Source organism: Ochotona curzoniae, unplaced genomic scaffold (assembly GCF_017591425.1).
Source record: "Ochotona curzoniae isolate NIBS_2020 unplaced genomic scaffold, NIBS_Ocur_1.0 scaffold_4506, whole genome shotgun sequence".
Lineage (NCBI taxonomy): Eukaryota > Metazoa > Chordata > Mammalia > Lagomorpha > Ochotonidae > Ochotona > Ochotona curzoniae.
In genome coordinates, this window is record NW_024467119.1 from 1,182,171 (window position 1) to 1,209,369 (window position 27,199).

At 44.8% G+C, this 27,199-nt stretch overlaps 1 protein-coding gene across 1 annotated transcript in view; it reads right to left on the minus strand.

Annotated features, from left to right (window-relative positions):
* The window catches only part of CSMD1 (CUB and Sushi multiple domains 1), a 1,316,379-nt gene that overhangs the window by 266,861 nt on the left and 1,022,319 nt on the right, over positions 1–27,199 (minus strand). The window contains exons 19-23 of the mRNA XM_040967079.1: positions 22,100–22,216; positions 18,594–18,809; positions 11,702–11,890; positions 4,288–4,457; positions 1,490–1,646 (exon numbers count right to left, since the gene is read on the minus strand). Of these exons, the coding sequence (XP_040823013.1) occupies positions 1,490–1,646; positions 4,288–4,457; positions 11,702–11,890; positions 18,594–18,809; positions 22,100–22,216 (849 nt within the window). The remainder of the gene's footprint in view (positions 1–1,489; positions 1,647–4,287; positions 4,458–11,701; positions 11,891–18,593; positions 18,810–22,099; positions 22,217–27,199) is intronic.

The window sequence follows — 27,199 nt, forward strand, 5'->3', positions numbered from 1 at the left end:
ATTGGGATGAGGTGGGAAATAAAAAAGCATATGTGAGTATAATTTTTGATTCATTTCAGAAAGTTTCAAGCATTTAGTGAGCTACATTTTACCGTGTGAACATTTTTAATTCACTCATGTACATACATTTATAATGGATCTGGATCATCTCAATACTAAATATTTCCTTACAGAAGTCAATTACTTGCAAGAGCAGTTATAAAAAACTTTTTGAAAATAGTTGAAAGTAGTTTTACATAGTCTTAAGCTTTACTCATTTGTTCCAAATATTTTCTAACCATTTCTCATTTCTAACATATCTTTTAGAGATGTGTATTTGATTCATGTGTAGGACTGTTTTGACAGCTTTGAGATTTCTTAAGTTTAATTAGTGTTTAAATCTGAAAAGGTAATGAGAAGTTAAGACTGTGGAGATTATATAGCCATCAGTACCATGAATTCAATATTGTAAATGTTATTTCCCCACTGGCTAGTAATAGCTAGTCCTGGTTATCAGATACTTTGTATGAAAGGTTTAACTATAGAGTGCCTATGCTCTTGTGGTAGAGACAAACTGTGACACAAGCAAGAAGACAGTCACTCCTACCAAATGGGTTAGGCTAACAGCAATGATCTTGAAAGTAGGCTGAGTACCCAGGACAACCATGGAGTCACCACTGGAAACTGGACACAAAAACCAGGGGACAGTTCAGTGACCTCTACTCCGACCTTGTTACGGTGAACTCCAGGATGCACAGGTTTCCTACTGGACACTTTTTGCACAACTGTGATAATGCCAAAGGTTGCTTCAACAAGAAATGGCTGCAACAAACACTGCGGACTTATTCTTCCAATCCCACTCTGATTTTGTGCCCACTATTGTGGTGAGAATTGGTCCCCTGATGACTGCAAACATAGATGCAAGTTGAAGGTACAGACAGAAGTGTTGAGACCCTGAACTGATCAGCACACACGCTGTGGGTATATTGAAATGTCACACCATACCCCAAAAATATGATAGATTAATATTGATAAAATGTTTTACTAAAAAAAAATAAGTGCCATTCCACCAGGTGTGCAGAAGTCAGAGGTGGAATGTGTTTATGCAGATACATGGATTATATGTGTTAGTTATTCAGACACCATTCCTACCCAAAGTGTAGACCACTGGATCTAACTCTTTCATTCATGAGCACGGATATTTGTCAGAGTGTACGCAATCACATTCAATATTTTTAAGCCAATCTCTTAAGTGCCACAAGATGCTTTCCTTTTCATGTCCAGTTATTTTAGTATTAAACGGTGAGTATTTCTAACTGTCTAAACTTCAAACTACCATTTTCTCATCATGCGTCTAAATTTACCATCTGGTCAACAGTGTATAGAACTAAATTGCAACTCATAACCCAGCAGGTGGCAAGGAAATCAATCAGTGTTCAAAACCGCTCATGTAAGATAAGGGATAGAGATAGCCATGCACAACCATCAGGACGACGCCTGGTGTACTCACTCGTATAGCTGAGCTGGAAGCCCTGGGCAGTGTCTGATCCATTGGTGTTGAACTCCAGCCACAGGTGATTGGAGGTGCTGTTGAGGGTCAGCCCCAGGAGCTCATTCTTGGTGAAGGCGCCCAGTGGCCGAGATGAGCTGTCCTTTCCATCGTAAACCTAAGGAAACCCACAGCGTGAGTGTCGCCATGCCCTAACTGTGCTCTTATCAGAACATTCAAATCACCAAGAAAAAAAATCAATTAATATGAGTGAAACTGACGCCTTGGGATCTGATTATTCATTGTTCGTAGCCCAATGACTTCCTCTCCTGATTTACTTTCTGGAATTCTTCATTTAATGTGGGATAGGTCTGTGATGACAAAGTGAACTTAAAATGTGTTATTGAAAAAATTAAAAGGAGGAATGAGAGAAGAAACTGTCACTACGTTTTTAAGTATATGGAATCAGCTCTTTTCACATTAGTTAAAAAAAGAAAGAAACAAAGAAGCCAAGTATGTCTCCATTAGACACAGTGTGAGATCTTATTCGAGTATAAAACAGAGTTCGAGGTCAGAACAATTGGGATAAAGGGAGGTGTCCAGAGAGTATTAGTGCGCTTGCCAGGCGACTCTATCATCTAGTGGTGGAAGTCAAGAATCCTTGAGTTTAATTCCTTCTGAAAGAGCATCAGCCTAGCCGGGTTCTGCAGGAAACTTCTGAGTTAGAGCCCTGCATGTCCAAGTGCAGGGCCTCACGGGCTCTCTTCAAGGAGGAAGGATGTTCGTGGAGCTGTCTGGTGTCAGAGGATGACAGCAGCAAGCAGCACAGAGTGCCAGCCTCTCCAGCCAGCATGCATCCCTTCCCAGCACTCTCACCATAGTGGAGGTGCTGCTCTCACTAACTTGTCTACGTGAAGTAAGGAGAGGCTTTGTCTGTGTGGAGGGGCCAGGCACACAACATTTAGTCTTCATTGCTGAAATTCAGTATGCATAAGTGAATCGATGGGAACAGAATTTGTGCTCAGAAGTCAAGACAATTTCACTCAGTCTTTTGTAAACACTGAGCTACACATTGGCATATTCAATAAAATATATGCCTACAAAATATTTTAAATTTTCATGTGACTGACAGTTTCTCTGCAACTAAAAACAGCATCCACATATTACCTTTAGCCATAATTACCAAGTTTGTACTGACTGCAATTGCAGATGAACAAGATATTTTCTATTTCCAATTGCATTTATCAGTGTCCATTTTATGTAGTATTGCTCATTCTTCATCTAAACCAAAGTACAGTTAAGAGTTACTTAAAAGTTTTCTTTTAAGGCTTACTGACTTCTACATTTGAAGTTATCACAGAATTCAGAACACACCTAGGACCTAACATCATTATTTTAATATTAGTAGCATTATGCTAATGTCCTGGCTGAAAATCACTTCTTAATTACAGTACTTCACACTGCCAGCATGTGCATTTAAAAGACAATTAAAATGGAAGAACAGGGAGAATAAAACCATGGCACTATATCCTGGCACTGAGAATGAGTCACTGTGGATGTAGGAGTCAGGCACTTGCAAGGTTCTCTTGACCTGTGCTCACCAGGTCTACCAGGGTCAATGCCAACTCTTCATGGCTCAAGAATGACACACCAGGGGTTTCCACCTTATCCCTTTTCATGGGTTGTGCGCATGGTCCCTTCATGCTGAGCTTCAAGTCAGTTCTATCTACTGAATACAAGATGACCAATCCCATCTGTGAACCCACGTATATGTAGTTACAATGCAAAAGCCCCAGGACTTTGCAAAGTGACCCCTCTATGGCTACATACAGGCATTGTGCTCAGGGCAAACTGCTTCCTTCACCTAGACCAAGCAGGTGGTTGAGGCGGAAGGGCCACGGCTTCCACTCGTGCTGCTTTAACTCTTCTCTTTGCATGCACTGAGGCCAGGTCACCACGGTCCTTTCGCTAGCCTCCTGAAGTGTCCAGATTTCTTGACACACTTACATGAGATGGAAAGTGTTATGGATTGTGGGGCATTTAGAGTTGGAGTTTGTATTTTGTGAATGCAGACAGGAACTGGGTGGCTTGCTATGTGCTGGTTTCTTCACATGGGCCCTGCTGTGTGTGTACCCCAAAGGCAAGATGGAATCGCTTCCATTCTTATATTGCAGTCTGTCCAGCTCTCAATGTTGCGGCCACATTTAAAAGGGGGAGTCACTGTGGAAAAGGAAGCTGAGTGCCCTGCGTGTTTTGATTGTCACTATTACATGCTAGACTCAATGAAGAAAACAGCCACATGAACTATAGGATTGAATTCCAAGACTGCCCTTAACACTAAACACCACTGCATGCTCTCTTACATCAGTAAGACCAAACATTCAAATCATCTTGTCAAAAATATATAGCTAAAAAATGTGAGATTGAGGATTGCAGAATTATCTCAAAATTTGCACCTGTTCTATTATGTGTACTCCATTGAACTTGCCCAAATGAAATGTAAAGATAAACAAGAAAATGTATATACAGATATATAGATTAATCTACATATCTATATTTAGTACAGAGATGGATGTAATGGCAGTGCCATATGATAAGCAGGCTCATGTACTAGGCAGATGGACGCAGTAGGTGCTTGCTAGCTTTGAAAACAGAGAGGGCTAATCCAGTCCTTGAGAGGAAAGGACAGTGGGAGAGGATGGTAGGCCAGGTGCTAGGCAGATAGACATGGTAGATGACCGGCAGACTGGATGACAGCGAGACAGGCAACACACGCCCTGGGAAGACAGGGTGTTTCGTGGCAGTCAGATGACTCTTACCTTGAGAATGTCACCTTCGAAGAGCTGAAAGCTTCGGGCTCTGAGATGAATCCCCTTGCCTGCCTCTGTCTCTATCTTATAGATGCACTCGTGGTTATTATCATAGTTTGATGGGAAATTTGGGGACAATAACGTTCCCTCATTGCCTTTGACACTCGCACCACATTCAGCTAAAAAAAAGAGGACATTGAGAAAAAGAGTATTCAAAAGTAGACTTACTGATTTTAATCGAGCAAAACTTCAAAGTTATGAAAGCCCTCGGTTCTGACAGGTCTGCTACACATCTTGTGTTCATAGGTTAACAATGTTTTTTACAGCTTACCTAAGGCAGAGAACAGCTATTCCATTCACCCCCTTTTTACGATTTTCTCACTTATTTGAATACAATGACCTCTCCTTCCACAGAAGTAGCTTGCTATCACAAAAGACTTCCACAAGGAATGAGACAGCCTGTAAGCACTGCGAGCCCCTCACTGTAGCTCAGGGCAGTCTCTGCCTCGCTGCCTCATGAAATGCCCTCTGTGCCAATGCTGCTGTGGCATGGCTGCAGCTTTCCTACAGGGGTGCATGAAGGGAACCCGGTGATGCGAGAACCTCTGGCTACTTGGGACTGCACCTCAGCCTTGCATTCACTTTCTATCTCAGATGGTAGAGTGTTCAACGTCAGTAAATGCATACTCTCCCCCATTTCCACCTACAAGAGAGCAAAGCTGGTGTCCAGGTTCAAATGTGCATAAAACAACATGCCTTTAACCAGGGTGAATGTGAAAATTACCCCAGCGGCAGTCCTCTCTGATTCCCGTCAGCTCCAAGAAAAATTACCCAATTTCTCACCCGGGAACATGAGCATGCTTCTGATTAAAAACTTCAGCTCTAAAATTCTGTGAGTTCAGAACAGCCCTGGTTCATAAAGTTGACATGCGCACACACCACATACACACATACACAACTCACACATACTTACATCCATGTGCAAGTGAAAAAGCCACAGGATTCTGCAACGAGTTTGTCACATTATGATTTTTAAAGCTTCGGTGTCAAGTGTAGTAATCAACAGGATAACGATAAATGTGGAACTGAATATCTGAAAAATGTGGCTTATGGAGTGGGAGAAGAGAAGGACTGAGCTGCGCTTAACTCAGAGTTAAGTTGAGGTGCTGTACAGATGCTGCATGCCACTTCTCCTGTGTCCACCCTAACACAGCTAACATCAGTCCTCTTTGTCAGTGAACAGACCCGTTCTGTAACAAATCCTGATACCCAGCTTTCAGGACAGAGGGAAGTCCTGTGGTTTTCCTGTTACTGCTGCTAACACTGTCCCCATATGGAAAGAAGTGGGAGATCATCAGGAAGGACAGTGGCTCAGAATTTGGGTTCCTCTCTCCATCCCATGTGTTTAAAGGAGACCCCGCCAGGCCTTGCAGGGGACTCGAGAAGGTGCATTGAGAGGGAACCTGGGCTGAGCACAGGGAATTGTCGAATCAAGAAAACAGCGATGAGATTTTGCACTTTTTTTAAAGCAATGTGATACCTGCAATACTATCTGAATACAAGCACGTGATTATCTAATTATAATAATCATTTAAATTATTTTTAAAAAATATTTCATGGACAGCGAGGCAAGTGGTGTGTTTTGTGCCCAATCCTTGGGCTGTGGGACCCAGGCCTAGGTGCTTGTCCTAGTGAGTCATAATCCAAGGCTGAGAGAAAGGGGTTTTACTCCAAGAATGCAACAATTGGCCTTTAAGTAAGCTCCATCGGGGTGGGGAGATAAGTGAGGGAAGGGGAGAATTACACTGAATTATCACAGATTGTTTTACAAACAGTGTTCTAAAAATAAAAGCCATAATGAACGGAGGGGTGGTTGAAGCAGCATGGCAATGGGAATCCTTCCTCTGCCTCACAGAGATAGGTGTGGGGGCCCAGACCAATCATGGTGGGAGCTGACTCAAAATGGCTGGATCCTGTCAGTCAGAACGTAGTCCAGTCACCAACATCAGCAAGTTTATTTAAAGTTGAATGTGATGATTACCCATCAAAAATATCACAAAGATAATTTAGGGCTTTTTAAATCTGTTGTTTAATTGATTTGGACAGAATTCACGTAATCAGAGGTGAAATATGTTGTTACAGTGCCGAGAAGTTGCCTTTGATCTGAGAGAAACTTCCCAAGGAATCTTCTGATGGCAACAGCTGAATGGGCGGAAGCACGAGCCATCTACAGGAGGACACTGAAGTAAGTTGCTATTATGTATCGCGTTCAACACCATAGAAGTGGGAGTGACAGGGCTAGGAGTTGAATCCCAGGCAGACTGCAAGATACTGTTCTCTATTAACATATGACATTTATAATAATTAATTTTACTTAAAAATGTTAGTTACTCCTTGCAGGTGGTGTGACTTTTGACTCAAGACAAAGTTATGACTCTGAAAAGGTAGAGATGTGCAGTAGTTTGAAAAGCGTCTCTTCTGGATGTTTGACATTCTTGTGATGGTACTCCAAGAAACTTCTGGAAGATGGAATTGGGTACCAGCACTATGGCATAGCAGGTTAAGTCTGTGTTGCCAGCATTCCATTTGCATGCTGGTTTGAGTCCCAGCTACTCCACTTCTGATCCAGTTCCCTGGTAAAGTACTTAAAAAAGCAGCAGAAGATGGCCCATGGCCTTGGCCCCTACACCCAAGTGGGAGACGTGGAAGAAGCCCTTAGCTCCTGGCTTCTGTCTGGCCCAGCTCCAGCCATTACAGTTATCTGGGGAGTGAATCAGCAGATGGAAGAAATCTCTCTGTCTCTCTCCTTTTCTCTCTGTACATCTGCATTTCAGATTTAAAAAAATCTTCAAAACATAGAAAATAGAATGAAAAGCTAAGTCTTTTTTGGTGCAAAAATATTTGAAGCTTTTGTGCAGGTTTTGCATATACACTCTTCCCCTGGACTTCGCAGGGTAGCCTTCATTTTTCAGTTTCCTTTGATAGGACACTATCTTGAGGCATGTACCTCAACTTAATTTTGTTTTCTAATTAAATCTTATGTACAAAACTGGACATGATACAATATATTAAAACAAAAGCATTAAAATATGCTAAGAAAAAATGAGAGATGTCCAGTAACCCCCCCAATTATATCCTGGAGGGGATTACCAGGGGAAGCAAGGCAAAAACATGATAAAACACATGTTTCAGAAATTACAGCACTAAGGGCAAATGTGGAGAGCGGAGCCTTGCCTCAAAGATGGCACTTGTTGATCTTGCTTCGTGGCATTAAGGTGGTAAACAGGTTTTGGGAAGTTACTGAGGATTGGGCCGAGCACGCAGGGAAGCTACGTGACCTAAGTCGTGATTGGTGTGCTCGTCGCATGATGTGAGGAACTGTGTATGGATTGGTTTGTGTAATGTAAAAAGGTCTGGGTAAAAAATAGTTAAGAGGAGATTCTCCCAGGTGCAGGGCGAGAGCTAAGGCTATGGCTCCAAGGCTATCACCAGCGCTAGCCGTAACTGCTTTCACTTTGCTGCAATAAATCTTACAACTGCTGTAACTGTTTTTTCTTTGCTGCTGCACTTGAAGTCTTAAGCAATAAACTTTTCAAAAAGTCTTTACCGTATTGGGGTCTTGCTCGCGGGACGAGGGACCCCGATATGCAAGCATTCACTGCACCAGTTTTAAGACACCTCTTGTAAATGCGCCTTCCCACAGCCAGTAAGTGCCTTGTTTTAGTTTTTTTTTTTCAATAATTCACTTAGTGTTAGTGTAAGATGAATGAGTTCAATTTTCCTTAATATGAAACAGTTCCTCTTTTGCAAAAACTTTACAGAAACTGTAATTAAAACTGAATCATCATTCAGTTTTGCAGTAGAACTAAGTTCATTGAAATTATGTTTAGAAATAGTAGAAAGGAGCCACGTTACAGTTCTGCGACTTCTCTGAAGTGCAGTTACCTACTTGAGAAACTGACTATCTTCAAGTAGGAAGGCAGGACCACAGCCTGGACACCCTCCATGGCTAGAAGTCCTGCGTCCACAGCCCCAACAGCGTGGCCCGCAGGGACCAAGCTATGTTCAGTCTGCAAGGTTAATATTACCGAGACCACTAGATTGCTGCTTATTTGGCTATAAAACAATATGTAAACACAATCTAGCTTGTCGAAACACTTTTAAACTAGAGTCTGAGTCTATTGCTGAAGTTACAGACCCATTTGAAGGACATTGAGGCTATGCAACTCCTTGCATTTTACAAAGAAATATCTTAATATGCTGGCTGCATGTAGAAATATTCAACGAGCTTGGTAAAATCTTCGAGGGCCTTTAGAAACTTTCTAAAATTGTCCAAGCTATTAATTCACAATAAGCGCTTTCTAAGTGTTCTTTAGAGAGCGCAGAAATAGACAATGGTCTAACAAAGAAGGAGGGGTGAAAAAAATATATTGCCTTTCTATTTAAAGCCAAATTACTTGTACTTCATTAAAAATCAGTAAATCTTGCTCAAAATAAAAATGTATATTTTTTAAAATGTACCAGTCTACATTAAAACACAAAGAATTTCTAAGACTCGCATAAAATGATTTTATTTATTATCTTCAAATCTTTATTATTGGATTGAATGATACTAATTGATTACTCACTAATAATTGATAGCAATTAAAGTTTGGGTTTTAATATTGTTTTAGTTTTGTTGTTTCACTTTAACCAAGAGTTAAAGAAAACATAAAAACTATAGTTGATATACAAAAATAATTTAAATAGAATTATTACAATGACTTACAGCTAAATTTCATTTAGTGCTAAAGAAAATTTAATTAAATCAGAGTAGCAGCAGACTGTTTTCCCTTACTATGTCCCTTTGAAATAGGGGTGTAGGGAGCGCCAGGTGCCACCTGGTTTGCTGGCAGTGCAGATGCCAACGTCAGAGCCTGGCTGGAACCCCACGTTAGGGTGCTCCCACTTTGGGTTTTTGGGCAGTCACCAACAGCCAGGTTGGGTAGCTCTTCATCTGCCTTCAGGAGTGAGAGAGCATGAAGGGTACAGGAAAGTTGCAAATGCCATGAAGGGCCACACTGGGAGTCCAGGTGCTTCCACAGGGGGTGCATAGCACAGAGAGCCCAGGAAGCTTTTTCCATAAGTGCATACAAAATGTCCTACGATGAATGATTGCAAAGAGAGAAGGCATTTGTCTTCCATGTGAATGAACTGATGTCGTCTAGAAATGCACTCGAGGACAGCTGGCACTGGGTGCGAGTGCAATAGAATGCTGTACGCCACTGAGGGTCTTTGGATGCCATCTGCTTTTTTGGCTATGGATTTGTGACTTCTCCCTGGGGTCAAATCATTTTCATTTCTACAGTTCAAAGGAGAGGATATAGAGCATTGAGGCATTGGTTTTCTGAGATCAAAGGGTAGTTTTTGATGAAATATGTCTTCAGTAGGACTTGGGATGCGGCAGCCCCACTGTAAAAGGGCTGCCAGCCAACAAGAGGGCACAGGGATGGGAATGACCCCTCCCGGAGCATCTGCCTTCAGGTTTAGGGCAGAGGACAAGGATGCCAGCCTGTGGGACAGGGACTGTGCTGGCCTGAGGGAGAGAGACACTCGGCTAAGCAAGTGCCTTGGGGAGGCAGGTGGAGCCAGGTGGAGAAAAATCTGGGGAAACTGCTAGAGGGCCCGGTCCAGGCCCATGATGCAGAACCTGTTCTCTGTGAGGCTGCCCACTATGGGGAGCAATGCAAGCATGTTCTCACGGGGCACAGCCAATGAGAATTGCCATTTGGATGGATCACAGTGGGAACTGTCACTCCCAAGTCAGTGGGGGAATGTCCTGTTGCTAGGGAAATTCTCTAGAGAGAAACACAGGGATTCTGTCCCCAGGCTGTGTTTAGGAAACTTTTGAGGAACCTGACGGGGGAGCCATGAAGCAGGTGGGCCCTTCAGAACTTGAAAATAAGTTAAGCAAGGAGAATTCGCAAGAGGAAGAGGAAGAAAAATAAAGGCAGCATTCTGAGCCTGACACATGGGTCAACTGTGAGTTTTAGGGATACCCAGCCCCTGTTTCTGTACAGGTGTCTGACAGCAGATGGGGTAGAAGTAGAGTCAGGAAACACCAAGCTAAATACAACAGGGACCCATCTGTGTGTGCCTGTTCTGCACAATGCAGGGATGGAGAGCAGCATTACAGGCTCAGTTCCCAGAGCCCACAGAGACACATAGAATGGGCTTAGAGCATGGCCCACGTTCAGTAAGGATTAACTGTTGCTTTGACTCCTGTTACCCATGATCTTAGATTCCAGCAGCTGTAAAAGCGCAGAGGTGATGTGTCAAGATGAGAAGGAACAGCAGCCAAGGAGCTCCGTCACCCACACGTCACCCTGCGTTACTTATCTGGGATAAGCTGTGGTTACTGCAGCAGCCAGGGGTGTCTGCAGAGAATTCTAACTGAGAGTGCCTTGGATCATCAACAAAATGCTCAGCCTTTCCTGTTGAAACTAGGGTTCAACATGCACACCCACTTCTCAATCAAACCTCAGATCACCGAGCAAGCACCACTGCAAGAGAAAGCTAGCTTACTGGAATGTAGAGATGCGTGCCCAGCAGGACATTGAGATGGCTTGACACAGGTCCACTCACTCCAGTTTTGTTTCGCAGTGAAGGGCTGACTGTCTATCATTCCAAAAACAGACTGAAGCTGGGGCTACAGTTACTCCTAACCATCCATGAGGCAGACGGGAAGTTGGCTCTGCAGGGAACACGTGGGTGTCTGCCCCTCCCCCTGTCCATCCCCTTCTCCAGCACCAGGTGAGTCTGCATGCAGCTGGGTACGGTGATGCAGGATGCATCCAGCAGAAACCTCAGCTTAGCGGAAAAGCAGCCACTAAAATCAGCAAACAAAACAAACCAAACAGAGATACTCATTGCTGTTTGGGGTTACCTCTTGAATTCTCCCTAGAACATGGTGAAGATTCAGCATTCAGTGCCTAGAACACCTGGCATGTTGGAACAGGCAACAGTCACCCAAACGTTCGGGTCAGCTTGCAGAAACAGCATGCAGGCCTTCCCCAGTGTCCCCACCACAGTGCCTGGGAGCTTTGCAGCTTGCCGTCAGTGCAGCTGCCCTCACTTGTGCTGCCATAGCTTGTCTGCTGTGCAACCTGCCTCTTTTGCTCCTGTTACATGTACAGACACATGACTATACTTCATAGATGGTTGAGTGGAGCTTCAGTTTCACTCCCAGTCACAGAATTTTAGAGCTGAAAGGCACGAACCCTACAGACGGACTAGGAGGTCTGCATTGCAGCAGAGCCAACAGATATCCACCCAGGACCCTGGACCGTGCCCTGCCCTGTCACATCTTCCCTGACAACTCCCTCCCTGGCTAGCCATGCCCTGTCCCCATGGATGAATGAAATGAAAGCGTGTGACCACCTACCCACACACCTTGGCAGAGGTGCACTCCACACACGGCGGCCCCCACCCAGGCACGTAAGCTTGGTTGCACCTTCTAAGCGATATCCTGGGAAGCAGGTGAAGGTCAGTGCATCTCCCACTCCAAAGTGGAAGCCGATCCTCCGGCTGAAGGCAGGGACTCCAGGGTCGTCACACGGCTCCAGGTCGTATTCTGAGATGTGAAGACACAGGGTCAAGGGTTGGGGCCTTAGGGAAGCACTCAGCCACCACTCAATCAAAAAGAAACCAACATCAACACAACTCCCCAAGATTGATAATGCACCTTCCTGTGCTTTGTACAATGAGCTTTTGCACAACAAAAAACATGAGGTGAGAATTTAGAAAAATATAGACTCATGAGTGTCACATATTTTAAAAAATAGGAAAATTTATTTCAAAAGTGTCACTGTGAGAAGGTGGATTTATTCTCCTGACATTTATAATTGCAAAACTCAGCTAGGAGCCCTCTGCAAGGTGCTTTTTGATAAACAAGACACGGAGCACAAGATAAAAGCAACATCAAAGGTTTGTGATGAAAGAAAGCTTATCACAGCCAATTTTACCTCTAAAATGTACTCCAGTCTGGAACAATGGCATTTTCCCTGCATATTTTTTAATCTACAAATCATACTTTATTGAAATGTGATAGGAAATATTCTGTGAATAACAACAAATTTCTATAAAATGTTCAGGGAGAAAGTGTTCAAGAAATACAATTTTAACAAACATTAACTGTGGGAAGGTAAGACGGTTGTGTGTTCAGAACCTCAGCCCTCACAATCAGCTTGTGCCTGTCTCGTTCTTTGGCAGCACCGCTCTCTGGTTGTCACTGGCTTCTGGCTCACAACGGAGTGATGTTAGAACCCAGAGAAGTGGCTGGAATAAGATATCACCCAGAGAAGTGATGCTGGAATCACACTCGGTCATGGTTTCCTAATTCTCTAGCACAAGTAATCAGTCAGTGGTATCAAAAGCCACGCCATGTGCACAGGGGGAAATTCCAAGAGGAAAGAGCTTGTGAGAAGGAAAGCACGGATCAGCTAAAAGACAAGGTATAGAAGGGCAGGGACAAAGTCCACTTTCCAGACTGGACGGATGGCAAGAGCATATAAAACTGGGCTGCTATTTCTTCAAAACACACAGCCTTCCCTGGACCACCTCCACAACCATTGTTCCCAGCAACTGACTTTGGGTTCAGTAATCTCAATGAACAGAGGACATCCAAGCCCTCATACTTCCCTTCACATATTTGGGGGCCTTGATTCTTCTGTTTTGTGTAGTAAAACACAAGGTCAGCCAGGAATCCAAGTCCTTCTCTGTGGTGCCCTCTGCTGATCCCCTGAGCTCCTGACCACTCCCAGGCACATGTTTTGAGAACAGCCAGAGGTTAAGAATCTACTCTGGGTGTCTCTTATATTTAAACAAAGCTCTTTATTTTTCAAATGTACTTCAAATTTTACCCATTATGCACAATCGATAAATTAAAAATATGAAGAATACCACTTAATGGAACCTAAAAAAGCTTAAATTCACCACACACAAATAATGATATATTCTCTAGAGAATAGTGAAATGAGAGTGCTACAATCCAAGGAGCTTTATCTCACATCTCCAGGGCATTGTTATGCTTCAAGTGGGGAGAGATTTCTAATATCAATTCAAATCATACATTGTCTCTTAAGCCTCTGAAAGCTCTTGTCAAGTTTGATGGTGAATTGATGTTCTTATAAGCTATACCACTGTATTTCATAAAGCATCAACATTTTATGGATTTTTGTTTTGTTTTGTATATATTTTTATATCAGAGTTCAAATTATTTTCTCTAAAAGATACCTGTGGGACTGGACAATCTGATACAAAACCATGAGATAAGAAAGAGTGTATTAGTTTTATCCACTTCTATTAGGTTATATGAGGATTCTCTATGTAAACTGTGACATTCACTGTTGGAAGATGTATATTTATTCTTTCTGTGCTTGATGCCTATGGGATTCCATCAGCTCTGCAATCAAAGATGTTATTGTAGAAATTACCCTGCTTCTCTTTATTCTTCAATCCTTTTGGTTTGCTCTCTTCAGTATATAAATGTGTGCTGTCATCAAACTGAACCAACTCTCTGCTTCCCAGCCACCCATCAGCACACATATTCTGGGGGTATGCACGAGGTAAGGCTCCCTCCTTCTCTCCCACTCCCCTCCCTGAAGCTGTGTGTTGACACCCCGCCACCCGGCTCCATAGTTAGCTGTCCCCTCTTGTCATTGTGTAGCAGTGTTGTCTCTGTGTGCACCTCAGAGCATCTGGAAGTCCTCCACTTCCTCAGAACTCCTGTATTTCCTGTCTGTTTCCATCCTTACTTCTCCTGAGTCATTGACTTTCCCATCTTAGTCAGCCAACTTGGGTTTTCATATTTCATCCCCAAATGCTCTACAGCTCAACCCTAGCACACCAGCCTTCTGTCACCACAGCAACTCTATAGAGTAGGGGGGCTTTTGACCTTTTTCTTCAACGTGACTCTTCGGTGAGGACATCCGACAAGCTGTCTTAGATGCTGTCACAGGTGCAACAGGACTTGTCTCCCCAAAACTTATGCAGATGGTAAACTCTGATGTCTTCATGATGGTGGTTGATAGGTTAAGGGTAGAGGATGGATCGAATGGTGGTCGCTATGTGGCAGAGCCATTGGGAGGTCTTTAGGTGAATGGGGCTTGTTCTTAGGGATGGTTCTCTTGAGGGTCATTTATTAGGGTACAACTAGTTTAACCTGTCTTCCTCTCCTTCCTGGCTCACCACATGGCTATTTCTCAGTATCCATGAACACCAGCATCCAGAGCTAGTCAAGTAGGACCATGGGTTGATGAACTGTAACCTCCAAATTATGAGCTGAAATAAACTGTTCCTTTCCCAAAAAGCTCATTTTGGTTATCCATGAAAGTAATCCAAAGCAGACAAATACATATAGTTGGGCTCTCCAGGTAGATAATTACACGTCTTCCTTGCAAACCTGCCTTAGTCCCTGTGTCTTTCATGGAAAAGGCCATCCTGGCTCACTCAGGCTGGAAGCCCCCACCTGCTGTGTGGCCCACTCACACTGGGAGCCCTCACCTGCTCTGTGACTTCCACCACAGGTTCAATTCCAGCCCCCTGGTCAACTCTGTTCCTGCAACATCATAGTCACTGGACTCGCTAAGCCTTGCCACCTCTTGCCGGGATGGTCACAACATTCTCCCATCAGGATTCACACACCTGTCGATGACCCCTGACAGTTGTCAGAACACACCAAACTTGCTCCAAACCTAACACTCAAAATGCTCATCACCTCACCTATAACCTCACATCCCAGCATCCCACCATTTGCGCCTCCATTTCAGAGCTCTGGCCACTTCGACCTTCTTATCCATCCCTAACTCATTGGAACATACTGACTATCGTTCTGCCTCTGTTAAGGAATCCTGTCACCTCCAGCTTGCTTGTGCCTCACACCTCAGCTCATCAAAGGCCTATCTTGGTAAGTCTAAACCACATTCCTTCTCTCCTATTTGATCCACTTTGCTTTTTCTCACAGCATCCTCACTGTTACCATTGTACTAACAAGTCCCATGGAAGACTCCACAAAGTCTGTCAACAGGCTCAGATGCACTACAATGTATCAGAGTCTACAGCAATGACAGACATTGAGTAAATATTCAATGAGGAACAAACCATAGTAAAAGAATTAATATGTACTACTGTTTCCAAGGCACTGATGATTCAACAGTGCAGGAAGACACTGTCCCTTCATTTGAAAATCCATGGCATAGTGAAGCAGACATGTACACAAAAGCAACATTAGAAACCACACAGAGCTGTGCTGTGTGTATGGCTCAGGTACTCCCTCCAGAAGCTCATGTCGAGAAGTTACTGACAAGAAGTAGTTGGAACATGCAGACTTGGTCTTGTAGAGGGATGGACACTGCAATCACAAGAGGGCTTCTGGGAGAAAAGGGCACATGCACCTGGGTTTCTGTCCACGTCTCATGGGACTGCTCACTCTTCCTGCCTCCTCCTCCTCCTGTGTCTGGCCCAGCACAAAGGCCTTGTCAGGCTCCCTGCTGTATTCCAGGGCTTCCCAGCTGCTATATCATGAGCAAAATGAGTTTTTTTAGTCTCAGGTATTGTGTAAGAGCAGGAAGAAGACCTATTAACATAATATGGAACTCCATATGAAAATGGAAGAAAAGAGTTCTGCTCAGGGAGAAAGCAAAGGCTGTGTACCTCTAACAACCCTGGGTCTGGAAAGAAGGTGTTTTGATGGTTTAGGATAAGGAAGGGACACTGTAATCATGAAACACTCATGTATGCAAAGGAACACAATGGCCCAGGTTCTCACTTCAAAAGAGAATGACTAGGAAAGTGTGTGAATTCATTCTAAGTGAACATTCAAGAGAAAGAAATAGAGCAGATGTGAGAACGCAGCTTGTAGTAAGTTGGCAAATGTCAGGGCCTGGTAATGGACAAGGATACACAATGAGGGTGCGCCCAGGAAGCTTATTGGACACCTGCAGGGATGTTGGGAAACACTTCCTTAGTGAGGACTTGTAAAAAGACAGACGTCAACTGGACTAACAGGAAAGAAAGAGGACATTAAAAAATTGGAAAAAAAAACATTTTGGTGAACATCAGCAAAGTTTCCTGTGGATAAATGCTTTGTTTCTACAATTAAGTTGCTGTTTTACACACATTTGTAAAATGAATTCTGTTGTGCTAGTGTCACTGATGAGCATTTGCAGCTCAGTTTCACGGCAAAGGAAACCTTCCATGAGCTTCTCTCAGGAGTATATTTTCCTTGAAAATTGGTTTGGTAACAAAAACATTGTGCTTTTGGCTTAAGGTTGTCCTGTACTTGGTGTGTGAGCGCATGACTATGGTTGCAGCTGCAAGCTTCATGTAATATTCTCCGTGGACTGCATGTCAATCAACAGCAGCTCACAAGCTGCCACAGGTTAGTTTCAAGGTTCAAAGATATTTTCAGAGTGGACCCTAAGAGCCGTGAGGACGCAGAGCAAAATGTTTTGTTGGTGGCAGGTGCTCACTTGCTCACAAACTTGATGCACAAAGAAGCAAGCTCTGTAGTCCTTGTTTGACTTTTAGAAACATCCTTGGGTTGAATTGTACCCCAAATTCAGGTCCTGGCAACTTGATACCCAGTGCAGGGGTGCTGGAAGGTGGTGCGGTCCCAAGGAAGGCTGTCACAAGGCTGTAGGAGCAGTGTCACCCTCTCCTCCCTGCTGTGTAAGCACACAGTGTGTGGCCCCTAGTCCTTGGCCTCTGCCCTCCACACGTGACGAGGTAGGAAGAATTCTTCACCAGACACCTGTACCTTTTTCCTGGGGTTTCCCCCAAAACCTTGAGGAATAAGTCTCTGTTTCCTGTGGATGACCCTGTCTCAGAGGCTTTCTCAACACCAAAGGACCACTTGTCAGCTCTGGGGCAGTATGAGCAAGTCTTACCCAGAATCGTGAGAGGCATCCACAGAAGAGGAACAGACTTACACTCCTGCAACTCTCCTTCCACAGAGGAGGCTACTGAAACTCTTTCTGGACCAGGATGAAAGCGCTGAGAGGAGGCAAGGTCTCATGAGGATACAAATTGAGATCCACCAGAGCAGAATACAGCAAGGGAGGGATTTAGGTATTACTGTGGAAAAGAGCTATGTCTTTGATATATAAAGTGGCCAATTTCATTATTAGTGCTGATTAAAGCAATTTTCCAAGAAATCAAGTAGGCTGTCCTGAAAGCTCCATTTAGGCAGTGAAATAGTAGGAAAAAAAATCAACACAGATAAATGAAGATGAATGGAAACTGGCCAGAGCTAAAGAGTGTGTGAATGAGTTCAGAACCTCTTACGAGCTTTGAGAACTGTTAAGACAGCATTTAGCATTACAGAATGCTAAGGATCATGCAGTATTCAGTGGGTAATCATGATGTCCCTGCTTTGTAGAAGCTGTGGGAGCAGAGCTGCTGCAGCCAATGGCAACCCTGCTGCTTAGAATCCATTCAGTGGAGGAGAAAAGAGTGCCAAACAGCCCAACTCAAGTCACAAGCAGCACTGGCGTTCACATTCAGGAAGCAGCTTCAGAACATTCCCTTCAACCCAGCAAGGAAGAACACGGGGGAGCCTTTAGTTTAAAGCCTCATATGCACAGTGCAAACCGACATCCATATCGTTTGTGAGGAACTGTGCAGCAGTACTGCCTTCCTGCTGAAGAGAAGGTGCGTAAAGATGCTAGAACAGCTATTTCATGTGCACTGACCTCTGCATGCATACAGGGTCAAGTTTGTTGTCTATGTTTGACCTGTTTCCCAGGTGTGCAATGTCATAGAACCACACAGATTAAACAATCCAACCCATACAGAAAGTGTCTGCAACAATACAAACATGACACTAATAAAAACCACATATTGCAACCACAAATGGAAATGCTGGTTAACCCAAGCCCTGTTTATGGCACAGTCAAGGAAAGGCTCATGTGGACTGTGTGTGACCCAACGTGAGCATCAGCATCCACTGGCGAGTGAGAACTACATGGTCAGGAAAGTCCAGCTGCTGAGCCTTCCTCTCAGAATTACAACTGATGAACAAAATGGTGACAAGGGCTTTGCAGCAGAAAATAGCTATGCTTACAAATTCCCAAGTATGGAATCATGCAGGGCAAAGTGGCATTTTCTGGATGCTAGATGAGTGTCCTCACAAGAGGCCTCAGGCACCTCACTGGTTGCCAATTTGCTACCCCTCTCTCTCGCTCTCTCTCATTCCCTCTCTCCCATCCCCCTCCCTCCCTCATCCACCCTACCATATTATTACTGCCAGAGAGAAACAGAAACGGAGACCAGCATACCTGAAAACGTGATATTGAAGCCTTCATAGGAAATGGAGAAGTCTGATATGAAGCGAAGCTGGGCAGTGAAGTTTCCGAACAAACCTGCCTTAATTGTGTGAGGCAGAACTGATCCCGTGAGCCTGGCAACTGGCTCCAAAAAGCTGCCATCCTCTGTGATCAGCAAATAGTCATGGGAACTCTCCAGGTGAAAGGTGTGGAAGGTCATCTGTACCCCTGGAGAGACAGACCAGGGACAAGAGAGGCACATGCACACATACGTACACACATGCACAGACACACATACACACGTGTATACACACACACGGTGGAGGGGAATTAGAGAGCAAGAGAGAGAGTCAGGTGGAGAGAGAGAGAGGGAGATAGAAAGGGAGTGAGAGACATGGGGAGAGACAGAGAGTGAGAGAGGCAAGAAGAGAGAGAGGGAAGAAGATGCAAGGACATATATATATATATATATACAGAAAAAGACAGGCAGGGAGATGAGGGGCAAAGGGAGGCAGAGATGGAAGAAGAGAGAAACATGACACACAAAAGATGCCATTGGCAGAGGTAAAAGAAGCAGAGAAAGAAACAGATAAAGATTTAGAGACATAAATGAAGATGAACAAGAAGAAAGGGAAAGAGAGATCAGAATTAATCGTTGCCAAAATAATTTTTTCTGGGTTTAAGAGGGATAAAACTCTTGGGTCCAAATACTAAAATAACACTTTAATATATTAGCCTATCTTGGATTTAGGAGAGGAAAAATAGAATTAGGAAGCCTTTAGAAGTGTAGAAAAGGAGGATGGGTCATCTACAAAGCAAATAATTACTAAATAATATATAAGTAAACCGAGAACTAGCTTTGTAGATACAGATGTATATGTAGATATACAAACAAAGGAAGATATGAACAGAGTCAAAATATGGGCACAGCACTCACACGGATGAAGATGCACATAGCAATACAAACATGAAAAAAATGATATACTTGAGGGTATGTGACAGGGTCCTGGGTGTGGTGGGTGTCGTGGGTGTAATCAGACAGGACCTGGCTGTGGTGGGTGCAGGGGGATCAGACAGACAGACAGGGACCTGGGTGTGGTGGGTGCAGGGGGGTGTAGACAGACAGGACCTGGCTGTGGTGGGTGCAGGGGGATCAGACAGACAGACAGTGACCTGGGTGTGGTGGGTGCAGGGGGGTGTAGACAGACAGGACCTGGCTGTGGTGGGTGCAGGGGGATCAGACAGACAGACAGGGACCTGGGTGTGGTGGGTGTAGGGGGATCACACAGACAGACAGGACCTGGGTGTGGTGGGTGTAGACAGACAGGACCTGGGTGTGGTGGGTGTAGGGGGATCACACAGACAGACAGGACCTGGGTGTGGTGGGTGCAGGGGGGTGTAGACAGACAGACAGGGACCTGGGTGTGGTGGGTGCAGGGGGTCAGACAGACAGACAGACAGGGACCTGGGTGTGGTGAGTGTAGGGGGGTGTAGACAGACAGGGACCTGGGTGTGGTGGGTGTCGGGGATCAGACAGACAGGACCTGGGTGTGGTGGGTGCATGGGGGTGTAGACAGACAGGGACTGGGTGTGGTGGGTGCAGGGGGATCACACAGACAGGACCTGGGTGTGGTGGGTGCAGGGGGATCAGACAGACAGACAGGACCTGGGTGTGGTGGGTGCAGGGGGATCAGACAGACAGGACCTGGGTGTGGTGGGTGTAGACAGACAGGACCTGGGTGTGGTGGGTGTAGGGGGATCAGACAGACAGGACCTGGGTGTGGTGGGTGTAGGGGGGTCAGACAGACAGACAGGGACCTGGGTGTGGTGGGTGTCGGGGGGTGTAGACAGACAGGACCTGGGCTATGGTGGGTGCAGGGGGATCAGACAGACAGGACCTGGGTGTGGTGGGTGTAGGGGGTATCAGACAGACAGGACCTGGGTGTCGTGGGTGTCGGGGGGTGTAGACAGACAGGGATCTGGGTGTGGTGGGTGCAGGGGGGTGTAGACAGACAGGGACCTGGGTGTGGTGGGCGCAGGGGGGTGTAGACAGACAGGACCTGGGTGTGGTGGGCGCAGGGGGGTGTAGACAGACAGGACCTGGGTGTGGTGGGTGCAGGGGGATGCAGACAGACAGACAGGGACCTGGGTGTGGTGGGTGCAGGGGGTCAGACAGACAGGACCTGGGTGTGGTGGGTGCAGGGGGGTGTAGACAGACAGGATCTGGGTGTGGTGGGTGCAGGAGGGTATAGACAGACAGGACCTGGGTGTGGTGGGTGTCGGGGGGTGTAGACAGACAGGACCTGGATGTGGTGGGTGTCAGGGAATGTAGACAGACAGGGACCTGGATGTGGTGGGTGTCAGGGAATGTAGACAGACAGGGACCTGGGTGTGGTGGGTGCAGGGGGGTGTAGACAGATAGGACCTGGGTGTGGTGGGTGCAGGGGGGTGTAGACAGACAGGGACCTGGGTGTGGTGGGCGCAGGGGGTGTAGACAGACAGGACCTGGGTGTGGTGGGTGCAGGGGGGTGTAGACAGACAGGGACCTGGGTGTGGTGGGCGCAGGGGGTGTAGACAGACAGGACCTGGGTGTGGTGGGCGCAGGGGAATGCAGACAGACAGATAGGACCTGGGTGTGGTGGGTGCAGGGGAATGCAGACAGACAGACAGGGACCTGGGTGTGGTGGGTGCAGGTGTGTGTAGATAGACAGGGACCTGGGTGTGGTGGGCGCAGGGGGTGTAGACAGACAGGACCTGGGTGTGGTGGGCGCAGGGGAATGCATACAGACAGACAGGACCTGGGTGTGGTGGGTGCAGGGGAATGCAGACAGACAGACAGGGACCTGGGTGTGGTGGGTGCAGGTGTGTGTAGATAGACAGAGACCTGGGTGTGGTGGTGTGCCATGAATGGACACAGGTACACACATGGACACAGTGTTGATTTGCATACACATCTACACGTGGACAGCAGTAAAGAGGTAGACTAGGTTTAGATACAGGTGCAGATCTGGATACTGAATTAGATATGGAAGCAGAGGCTGACACACATGTCCGTATGACTGGAAATATATGCTAAGTAAACAATATATTACATGTGATAATATAGGCAAACACAAAATGCAAAAAACAATGTAAACACAAAACTAAAGTTGTCTCAGAAATGGGATGTTTATCTAATCATAAACTTCTTTTTGTTTCATCAGCAATCATATTTTATTTCTCCAATGCCTCTATTTATCACCATCATGTCTAATTGCTTAGATTATATTAATGTGCATTTATCTAGGTTGCTCTACTAAATATAGAGCAAGCCTAACAATCTACTTTAGGGTTTAGCTCCAATGTTTAAAAGATCCTTTTTATTTCAAAATCTTATTTAAGACCAAAAATTGACAGCTGAAAATATTAAGAGGAACTTACTCATATTGCATGTTCACACACTAGCATGTCTTTCTCTGTTCCCATTCTCTGGTCTCACTGATTATTCTGTCTAGTTTCAAACCATGCTGGGTTCTTACCCTTCCCATGGGGCACTTCAATGGTCCATGTGCAGTTGAGGGAGTTTGGATAGAAATCTGGAAACCCAGGAGAAAGGATGGTCCCACTGCTGCCATGGATGTAGCCTCCACACAGGGCTGGACATAATAAAAAGAAAGGATTAAAGTTTTCATGTGATTACCAAAACAAAGTACTTTCTAAATGGCAAGGAGTTTGTTCAAGGTCTAAAGGATTTGGAGCTTTTCACCTGTTACAGACCAAGCAGATCCTAAGGTGTTCCCCGCTAACGGTAAAGCCTGCCTGCTCATAAGCAGGCATTCCACTGGCAGAGAACCGTGCAAACCTCACACAGAACCAGGCCTCACGGTGAGCTGCAGGCTGTGGGTGGCCAGGCAGTGCCAGGAACACTGCTCGTTTGCACTGCCAGGAGCTGCGGTCACAGAAGATCTTCAGGTGTTTAAATTCCCCACAGTAATGTTGCCTACATCCAAAACTAACTCAGATGCATCTTTAAAACAATATTTTATTTACGTAGTTTTTGAAAGGCAGTGAGAAAAGAGGCAAGAGGCAGTGTGCAAGAAATACTAAATGCGCGGCCCACAGGGACTCCATCTTCCAGACCTCAGTGAGGTCACAATTAGAATATATCTGACAGACCTGGTTCTACAAACACCATGGATAGAATCCTGATGTTCTCTTCCTGAGTTTTCTCTCTACCTTTGCATCTTGAGTCCTTGGATTTGTGAGCTCCAGGCTGGCTTGGCATCTATGCTTTTCAGATTGATTTATTTATTTTGTTTTTATTGGAAAGTCAGATAGACAGAGAGGAAGATCTTCTTTCTGCTGACTCACTCCCCAAGTGGCCACTACAGCCAGAGCTGAGCAGATCTGAAGACAGGAGCTTCCTTGGGGTCTCCCACGTGAGTGCAGGGTTGCAAGGCTTTGGACAGCTAAAGATCTATTTAAATGGTGGGCCTTGCAACTATGTGTAGGGGCAGGTGCTGGGAGGCAGCCGTTCACAGAACAGCTGGGAGAACATGATGAGTTGAGGATGGAGGCTTGGACACAGAAGCAACTCCGGGTGTCTCCAAAGTCAGCAGCTGAGAGAGACAGGAAGCACCTGGCACAGCAGGAAGGCTGGCAGTGGGCCGGAGAGCTCTTCTCATTGCCTGTGATTTCATGTCCTATGACAACAGCCTAATCATACATGATCCAGACATATGTATCTGTATCTCAAAACTGATAGTGCTACACAAACTGATCAAATCACTTCATGTCTAGCTACACTGGCAATGATAACATTCACCCATCTTACTTGAACTGTCTGCTTCTGTTTCATCAAGAACAGCAGATATTCTGGAAAGCCTGACCATTCCTGGAGGTTATCCATCCACAAACATAGCACTAGAAAGCTCCAACACGTCTCTCAGATGAACCAGCAAAACAGGCAAAAAGTTGCAGATAATCAGGTCTGATGCATATCCACATGCCTGTGGTGGCAACAGCATCTAATCCCCAGACACTCTTCAGGAAGTAGCACTACCCACAGACACTGCACATTCGTTGTCCAGAACTCTGAAATGACATCCTCACACAAAACTGAAGACAGAGAGGGACTGCATTTACTGTCCACAGATATACACATCTGCCTTCTTTCAGCAGAACTACAACTGTGGCTGCACATAATTTTAATTTCTTTAATCTATTTCTTCATGGGCTACAGAGTCCCCACCGCTGCACAGTTATAAAGTAAAATTGTACTTTTGCTTCCCTTCAGCTATAATATCTTGAATTTTACAACACTGTCTATATTGTATTTTCAACACCAAAGGTCCACAGGTGTTATATCACAAATCTCTTGGATGGGACTGACATATACAGGAGCTTGGGGAGGAAGAGGAGTGTCATCTGTTGAGATCATTTCCAGGTGGGTTGAATTAACCATCCAACTATTGCTCATGTCTGGTCTTCGGCCTTGTACTTCCATCCATTCTTCAATTTAGCCATTCTTTCAAGTTTATTACCATTTCACAGCCACTGCTTTATGCCACGGCTCATACAATGAGTAAGATGGAGAAGTTTCTCTTTTTCAACAGGCTATATACAAGAAGGAAAGGAAGTCCAAAACTAGATTCAAAACTAAGATTCAGTTTCACCCTCCAAATTCAAAAGAAAGGCAAGGTGAGTGGAGTACTTTGATGAAAGTATGCATGCTGAACGATGCATGTTGATGTCCATTCCCAGGACGATGGATAGACAGCAAGCATGTGCTAAGAGCCCAGAGGAAAGGCCAATGCTCAGAACCGGGTGGATTACCTAACCTGGTCACTGACAAGCTGCAGCCAGGGCTTCTGTTGTTAGTCCATCCTAGGTTTGCTGGGTTCCTACATACTTCCCACTGAAGAACCCCTATGCCCTGTGGATTCTCGAGTACGGTCTTCCCACTCCTTCCCCAAATCTCTCCATACATTGCCACAGCTTTCCAAAAAACCCTAAGATTCTAAAGGTTATTTAGCGTCTCACAGACCTAGAAACAAGAATAAAGATTTGCAGCAAGAGTCATAGCACGCAGATAGTGCCATGGCCAACTGTCCCTCTGACGTCCAGGATGGCAGAGGCAGAGAGCCACAGGTGGCAACAGACTCTACTGTCACCTAGAAAGTAACATCTGCCATTGCAGTTTCAGCCCTAACTCAAGGCAGGAAGGCTCCAGAACTCATATTTTAAACATGGACCTGGTCTTGAACCAGAAGAGAATTTCCATTGGCTTGCTCTGTATCGCAGAACACACCCATGAGTCTTCTGTTGTGCCTCCGATTGCTCCCAAGCGCAGCCTCAATCAACTCCATTTCTACTCACGCTCATGGCTGCTTTCAGTCTTGTTCATCTATGCATCTCCCTTAAATCTATCATTTTACAGTTTAGGTGAACAGTTTTAGGAGGGGTGTGCAGAGAAATCTTCAATACCCTAGTAAGGAGTAATTAATCTTTGTGCCCCACTCAGTGAGTTATAAGTGCATCCCCGCTGACTGTTTCCTATCTGATTCCAAGCCTTCCTTGTTGTTCTCTATCTGTTCTAGATTTTTTTTGTTGTTGTTGTTTGTTTATTTGTTTGTTTTGAGTGGTTTCTGGAGTGATCCTGATGGTCATTACGAGAGAGGGTGGGGACCAAATGTCGGAACCAGGCAAGGACCAGAGAAAGCTCCTCTCCCTAGTCCCGAAGGAAGTTTACTGTTCTTCTGTTTCTGCGAACCGCTCAGTGCTCCTGGTTGTCATTCCGATGACCTTGGATCCTGCAAGACAGGATTTGGGCTTCTTCCATCCCATGTGGTAGATCCAGTTGGGGGTGGGTGACCTCAGAGTCCTCCACCTCCAAAGGCACTCCTATTCCCCGTGGTCTCCTTGGCAGTTGGGATGTAGACCTCGGTGCTCGTACTGATAGTCCTTGGTGAGAATCTGGGAGTCTTCATGGTTGGGATACAAGCCTCCTTCTGCTCGCCTGCTCCACTCTGGGGACCCTTCTGCTATATGCATATGACCTCCTGTTAAAAGGTTGTTAGGATCGATTCTGATTCCCCCATATGCCTTTGTAGTTTTGCTATTTTCTAATGCTGATTCCAGTCTGTTGTCTATGAGTTACCAGTTACGATCCTGATAGGTTATACTTCCCGTCTTCCTCACACCTTCTAGGATGATGTAAGATTTCTCTGCTCTCCCTCCCCATTTTCGAGTAGCATAGGGCCTTACAAGCATTTTAGGTTGTACAATTCTGACTTATATCTATTGTTGGTTCATTGGTGACTTCACAATATCTTATTGCATGAAATACAGGCTGTTTGGGGTTGAAATAATATTACTGTTTTTCGGATTGACATCATTCCATAACAGCCACATCAACAACAACAACAACAACAAATTATATCACCCTGAAAACATAACACGCCACTGAGTAACCAACACATGCATGACAAAAAGGGAACACAGAAGTCTCTTGAGAAAAACGATGCTATTGTATACTTCATGAACACGTGATGAGTTTTACTAGAGAAAAGAAATTACTTGGAAGCAACCAAACTGAAATAAAAACATCATATTGACACATGTCTTGTTAGAGTTATAGAGTTAGACTATCCGAAAAGCAGCCAAGTTCAGCAAAATCATGCTTCAACAGCATAAACCGCTAAATACTAAAATTAAAATAGAAATAAGACAGCTAAATAGTAATCTATAGCCATTTTAAGGTGTATATAACCCAGCTGTATATAAACTAATAAGTGAAATGTCAATGTAGAAGTCACAGGATGTGGTTCAGAACTTGCATTCTTTTTTTTCCTCATTTAACATATGGTTACTCAATACTATGTCAACTAATTCCATAATGTTATAAATTGTTACTAATGTAATGTCGGGGCTTTCAGTTGATCAGGATGATACTCTGCCGGCTTTACCTTCAGACCAGAGATGGTCTCCCCAAGAAACTGTTGAACTTATCTGGACAGTAAGAAGCTGGACTTTATGCCTGGTAGATGCTTGCAATGAAAGAATCTCAACTGAATTTGAACTGTGGTAATGCAACAAGGTGGAGGAATCCATCACGGGGGGGAAGGTTTGGGGAGAGGTGGAGAGAATACCAGTGCCTATAACACTGTCACATAATGCAATGTAATCAATTAAAAACAATCTATCATTTTACCATAAAAGCTATCATTTACTCTCCTTCACCTTTTCCCTTTTTTGGTATAAAATACAAATACAGTTCAATTTACAGCAAATATTAAACTAGGTCATTTTTTAGTATCAGTAGAACTCATGGATATTACATGTCCTACAGAAGTCACAGATTTCCTTCATGCTCTCACTGCTTTATCCTGCAGCCATTGTCTCAGAAATATCAAGCAGAGATTGTAGAATTGGAGGGAGGCAATTTAAAACAACTCAGTTTACAGGGACTCCAGCCCCTCTCCACCCACAGTCCCCCATCTCTCAGACACCCCGACTCCAGAGAATGAGGGCTTGTGGAACTTCTCTCACTGCCATCATCCACCCACATCCTCCGTGCTGCTTCTTCATCTGTCCTCTCCTTTCCAACACACACCTCAGAAGTTGACCCTTAAAGCTTC